General features: G+C 36.5%; 1 protein-coding gene across 1 annotated transcript; it reads right to left on the bottom strand.

Moving 5' to 3' along the window:
* Positions 1-592: 592 nt before the first annotated feature.
* On the bottom strand, positions 593-4,630 carry LOC113311461. The gene is made up of 4 exons (XM_026560298.1): positions 2,352-4,630; positions 2,154-2,255; positions 1,448-1,535; positions 593-1,345 (listed from the first exon to the last, which is right to left on the bottom strand). Exons 1-4 carry the CDS (start codon positions 4,628-4,630, stop codon positions 593-595), a joined length of 3,222 nt encoding a protein of 1,073 aa, XP_026416083.1.
* Between the last annotated feature and the right edge of the window lie 1,978 nt (positions 4,631-6,608).

The raw sequence follows: 6,608 nt of genomic DNA on the forward strand, positions 1-6,608 counted from the left end.
CTCCCTAAGATATATATTAAAAAAAATAATTTAATTTTCGTGTATTTTGAGAAACAAATTTATCTCCTAATAAATTAGGTGAATTTTTTTCCATGTATTTTTAGGAACAAATTTATCTCCAAATAAATAGTGGAGCGACATGTATGGAAAGTGGACTAAATCTCTCTTCTAAAAGAGAGATAAAATATCTTGCAAATCTCTTTTATTTTTGGAGAGAATATCGTGTAAAATTTGCTTGTTGATTATAAAACTTAAAATGGGTCACACTACTAATAATAAGACTTTTAAAGTTTTTACGGTACACTATTCTGGTCAGTTTAAAATAAACGATGGGAAGGACTTGGACTGGTATGGCATTCTTCAGATTGGGCAAACGGGACAGTGGACCTATCCACATGGACCTATCATTAAATTTAGTAAAACAAAAACCACCGGTGTTCAAGACTAACTCATAAAGTGTCAAAATGAAGAAAAAAAAAACTAAAATCTGCATATCATAAAGTGTCAAATTGAAAACAGTAGACCTATATTTAAATGTAGTAAAATAAAAACCACCTGCTTAAAAAAAACTCAAATGCCAAGAACACTGTGATCACTCTATATCACTGTCTTCACCATTCACCACTATCTCGTCGGCATCCAAAATGTCATTATTGTATTCATTCAATGTCTCGTCATCTTCGTCATCTGTTTCAAACAAATCATCATTGGGATTGTTAATATTCACTTGTACCATCTCTGGTTGGACGTCATCTCTGTCAAGTTCATTTTCTTCAACATCATCCCCTCCATCAAACGTAGATAATACTGGCAAATCCCCACCTTGCTGATAGGCCTCGTCAACAGTCGCGCCCAGATCATGCACCTCCGGAACATCCCACAAGTGTCTATGTTCCATCTTATTAACAACTTTCCAGTTTGCGCCATTTTTATGATCATCAACATAAAATACCTGCTGTGCTTGTGACGCAAGAACGTACGGATCATCCTCATACCATAAGTTGCTCACATTTATGCTTGTTAAATCGTAATCCTTTCGAATTTTATTTCTATTCGGGCTCACATCGAACCAGTCGCACTTAAACAGCACTATTCGATACCCATGTTGATATTCCAACTCAATAACATCACGCAAAGTGCCATAGAATTCAATTGCATTTCCCCCATGTTCTCCATCAACTAACAATCCACTATTCTGAGTTGTCCTTCGAGCTTCACGATCTTTAGAATGATATTTAACCCCATTAACATTACACGCTTTGTACGAGTTTACTCGGACATCAACTCCCCAAGCTAAAGTTTGCATTTCATCTGTGGCTTCTTTTTTGCTGTGCAGATCTTGTATCTGCGAAAAAAAATTTCGACAACAATATTATGTACAAATTACGAAAGATGATATATACAGTGAGAAACTATCAGCAGTAATAACTCAGAAATCTGTACTCACATGTTTTCGAAACCATTCCGGAAACAGTGTTCTTTGCCTCCGTGATAGATTGACATTACTTTCTTCTTTCAACTCGTTCTTGTGTTTCCTGCATCAGAACCAAATCATAAGAAGAAAAAAACTGAACGTGTGTCATTCTAGAAAAAAAAAAGAAAAAAAAAGTATATTCAAGCATGCAAGTAAAAGTTGTCACACTTCACAGCTCTCCTACTTTATCAAGGTTAAGAGTGTAAGAAAAATAGAATTAACTTTGTACTAACTCTAAATGCAAATAGAGATGAAGTCCAGATGCAGGTAGCATACCACACAAACTGCGTCTCTTTTCATATTGATTCAATAAAGTTCAGGTTTTAAAAGAATCAGTGCAAAAAAATGTGTAAGAAAAATCTGTAAATTTGTAGACTTTAGGACTGATAGGTCAATCACTGAAGAAAAGAACTGAAAAAATATGGTTTCTTCTATGATGTGAGATAAATTTAAAAATAGTACTTACTCCAAGTAAGGTTTGACTTCTTCGCAATTAGTGAAAACAAAACAATTAATTTTCTCCCTTTCAGCGACTGACAGTGGACGTACAGTTTTTGCATCAACAGGACGGGCACTTTGAGCAAAAACAGATATCTCTCCCTTCCGGTATCGGGGATCCCTTGATTTATCGTCATTTCGTTCTGGTCGAGTAAATTTGGTTTCAGTCCCACGAAATTACATCGAGCAAAATGTCAAGCATTCTTTAAGAATATAGGCCTCTGCAATAGAACCCTCTGGCCGAGCTCTGTTTTTCACGTAACGCTTGAGCGTTCCCAAAAACCTGTCAGAACAATGGAAAATATAACACGAGTATTAGTGTTTACAATTTATATAAATGTATGAGAATTAGGTTGAAAACCCAAACTAGTCCGTATACCTTTCGATAGGATACATCCAACTGTAGCCAACTGGTCCGACAAGTTTTGCCTCACGCGGCAAATGAACATCCAGATGAACCATAACATCGAAAAAAGCTGGGGGAAATATTCTTTCCATCTTACAGAGAATCAGAGGAATTCTCTTCTCCAACTCATCCAAGTGACTAACACTCAAAGTCTTTGCGCATAAATCATGAAAAAAATTGCAGAGCTCAATTAAGGGTGCACTTACCTCTCTGCGCAAATAAGGACGAATTGCAACAGGGAGAAGTCTCTGCAGCAAAACATGACAATCGTGGCTTTTAAGTCCAAATACTTTTCCGTCATTGACATGAGCATTTCTAGAGATGTTAGATGCATATCCATCAGGGAACTTCACTGATTTTAAAAACTGACAGAACTTTTTTCTATCCTCAGGCTTTATAACATAACATGCAGGAGGCTTTATAAATTTGTCCCCTCTAGGTTTAAGATGCAGTTCTTTCCTAATATTCATGTCTGCAAGATCCAAACGAGCCTTCTCGGTATCTTTATTTTTCTTGTCGAGATTCAACAGAGTTCCGACAATGTTGTCACAAATATTCTTTTCTGTATGCATAACGTCGATCTTATGTCTAATTTTATGACTCTTCCAATACGGAAGCTCGTAAAATATACTCTTCTTTGTCCAGTTCCGCTCTTCTATACTGCGTTTTCTTTTCTTGCTTTGTTTACTCGGGTTCTTACCTGGATTACAAAACACAATATTTTCCATTTGAGCTAAAAGTTCATCACCTGTAAGCTCTTTCGGAGGACCCTTATGTTCGCGTGTCCCATCATGACATTTCGAGTCTCTCCAACTATGACCAGGAGGCAAGTACCGACGATGACGAACATAACCTATCTTGCTCCTTAGTTTGATTGATGGTGCATCTTCGTTGCATACCGGGCAAGCTAAATATCCCTGTGTACTCCACCCTGACATTTTGGCATAAGCTGGGAAGTCGTTTATGGTCCACAATAAGGAAGCATGCATACGGAAATTTTCTTTTTTTTCTGAGGCGTCATATACTTCAACACCTTCTTCCCACAACTCCTTTAACTCATCTATAAAAGGCTGCAGATATACATCAATGTCTTTACCAGGTTCGTGTGGGCCAGGAATAAGCAACGTCATCAAGGAAAATGGCTCTTTCATACACTTCCAGGGAGGTAAGTTGTACGGTATAATTACCACTGGCCACGTGCTATGTGCATTGCTCATATTTCCAAATGGATTGAAACCATCAGTAGCAAGTCCCAACCTAACATTGCACGGGTCCTTAGCAAACCATGGATACCGCTTATCAAAATCCTTCCACGCTTCCGCATCAGCTGGATGTCTTAACAAATCCGGTGTTGTTTTATCACGTTGGTCTTCATGCCACCTCATGTCAGCAGCCGTGTGTCTACTAGCAAACAACCTCATCAGTCTAGTCTTTAAGGGAAAATATCGCAATACCTTGTGCGGGATCTTGGTACCCTTCCCGTCATCGTGTTTGTACCTAGGAGCATTACATATTGGACAGTCCTCCCTATCTTTATGCTCTTTCCAAAACAAAGCACAGTCGTACTGACATGCATGAATTGCTTCATAACCCATTCCCAAGCCACCCAACAGTTTATTAGCTTCATAATATGAAGATGGAATCCTATTCTCCTTCGGAAAAGCTTCTTTGAGCAACTCCAGTTGCATTTCAAATGCTTTATTGCTCATCTGGTTGAGTACCTTAATATGCATCAACTCTACGAGAAAAGTCAGCGCCGAAAAATCTTTACAACCATGATACAACTCGTGCTCAGCTTCATCTAACAATTTAGCGAACTTTCCAGAATTTGATTCACCCAGACCTTCCGTTTCACCACCAGCAAAGGCTCCTTGACTATCATATGTATTTGGTAAGCGGACGTCATTCAGTATTTCAATAGTTTCCTCGTTTCTGTCTTCATTATCAGATCCTTCATTGGTTTCCATATCATCATCAAGACTAGATACAAACTGGTTTTGCGGAGGCATGGCTACTTCTCCATGATGTACCCATATTCTGTAACTAGCTGCAATGCCATATCGAGCCAAATGCACGGCAACATCTTCTAACGGGACAGGCGGTCTTGCATTTATACAGTCTCTGCATGGACAGCGACACTTGTCCGCTAGTATGCTGGCAAGATGATCCCGTGCCATGCCGAGAAATGAATTGATGCCTGCCACATACGTAAGACTTGATCTATTACGCTCTTCCATCCAACTTTTGTCCATCCTGAATTCAAGAATAAAACTATATATATGCATTAGTACTGGAAAATAAAAAAACACTACCGCATATAAATAGCACTACAGGATTATTGTGATGACTAAGAATAATAAATAATTGACAAGGAGTGTTGACAACTGTTGTATTTATACAAAAAAATGAATCAATGTACTGTGATCCGTCGATAAGCTAAATCCACTTATCCCGAACATTTTAGTAAATGGCCAAAGTTGTACTAAAAGACAATGACGCAGGACAGTTGAAAACAACAGTCTAACTTCTTTGTATATAAGCATAACTCACAAAGCTCCTTGGAATATGATGAAGCTCTAACATGATTAAGTCAAGCCTTTGCAACAAAAAATCGAAACCATCATTAAAGAAAAATACTAAGATGGATCTCTGCAACATAAACCATGGGAAAACAAGCATTTGTTTGAACAAAACAGGACAACACCCAAAAATCAAACCACCTAAGAACTGAGATTAAACTGGTGGTTAGACAACAAACTCACCTCTACCATCTTTGCAATAAATCTAATGTCTAGAACCACAATACAGGGAGAAAAAGGAAACAAAAAATTGAACTTTTTTTTTTGCTAGAAAAAAAAGCGTATCGATAATCAGGATGTTTTAAAATTAGCAATGATAGCTCAACTTAACAAGTTTGGTGTTAGGAATTAGGTCAAATAGAAACATGCAATTAACCAAAACCCAATTAGGTTAATTCAAATTTTAAATTTTAACCAAAACTAAACATGCAATTACATTGATAACAATATCAATTAGGGTATTTGTACCTTAGCTCGCTAATCCAAATCTCCAAGAACACCACACACGAATTTCTTCTCTTAGCTTTATCTTCAAACACCACCAATTACTGCTTATGAATAGAGGAAGGAAAAACAGCTTCCCAACCTTTAATTTGTGTCACCGGATATTATTGATTACTTCAATTCATAAGCAATAATTGGTGAATAGAACTGTGATTCCTTTATAAACTGATCCATCATCGACATGCAAACTTGGGAAGAGTCTAATTAGAGAATAGAACTGTGATTCCTTTGTAATTGTTTCTCGAGTAGTCTATTTAGAGAATGTTCTGATGAAATTACTTTCTTGCCCTCATGAATATCAAACCAAATGCCCGGTCCTCAAGGGTGGTTTCGTCATCGCAGTGTTGTCTTTAATTTTTTTCTTTTAATTTTCCTTATTCGGGTGTTGTTTATTTTCCAAGTTTTTGAGAATGTCTTTAATGAACAGATTGACGTGCTAACCTCCTAGATCAGATGAAACTTCAGGGAACAAAGATGACCAGCTGAGCTATTGGCTCGGTTTTAAAAAATAGTTATTAATTAATAAAGATATAAAGTAATTTACATATGAACGATTGTGAGCCTAGTAATATAATTATCACTATTAATATTTTTTTTATTAATTTATTTTTAACTGTTATGTAGTTATGAAAGAGTAACTAGTTTGTTTGCTTTTTTCTTTTTTGTTTTTTGGTACACAAAAGATTTTTTTATTATTAATAATAAAGAGTAACTAGTTTGTTTGTTTTTTATTCTTTTGCTTTTTGTTTTTTTGATACACAAAAGAAAAATAGAAAAAATATATAAAAAGAACTAATTTAGGTGGTTTCAATCCGAAGAGAAACAATATCGGCTGGGAGCTAGTACTTGTACACATATCTTGGACTTTCTGAGAGAAGGCATAATCCGCTAGGGAGTGGGATGCAATGTTGTCCGATTTTGGGACATGCTTACAATAGGTCATACTATGCTTGAGCTAAATCTATCTGTTAGACACTTGACGACCAACTGATAATATCCTTCAATGATGATACGATGTAGAAAAATGGCTACATTGAAATATGTTGTTGGGACCATAAAATCTGAAGAACTCTTGTTTACAAATATATTTAGGCCTTGCCGAACTCTATTTTGTCATTTTAAACAATGTTGTTCAGATGTAGAAAAG

The sequence above is a fragment of the Papaver somniferum genome, chromosome 9 (assembly GCF_003573695.1).
Source record: "Papaver somniferum cultivar HN1 chromosome 9, ASM357369v1, whole genome shotgun sequence".
NCBI classification, from domain to species: Eukaryota; Viridiplantae; Streptophyta; class Magnoliopsida; order Ranunculales; family Papaveraceae; genus Papaver; species Papaver somniferum.

Bases quoted from the DNA above. Each gene is read 5' to 3' on its own strand.
- LOC113311461 (XM_026560298.1), bottom strand. From the start codon at position 4,630: ATGGACAAAAGTTGGATGGAAGAGCGTAATAGATCAAGTCTTACGTAT. The intron at 1,536-2,153 runs GTAATTTCGTGG...GTTCTGATGCAG, and splicing joins TGCTTGACATTTTGCTCGAT to GAAACACAAGAACGAGTTGA. The intron at 1,346-1,447 runs GTGAGTACAGAT...TTTTTTTCGCAG, and splicing joins CGGAATGGTTTCGAAAACAT to ATACAAGATCTGCACAGCAA.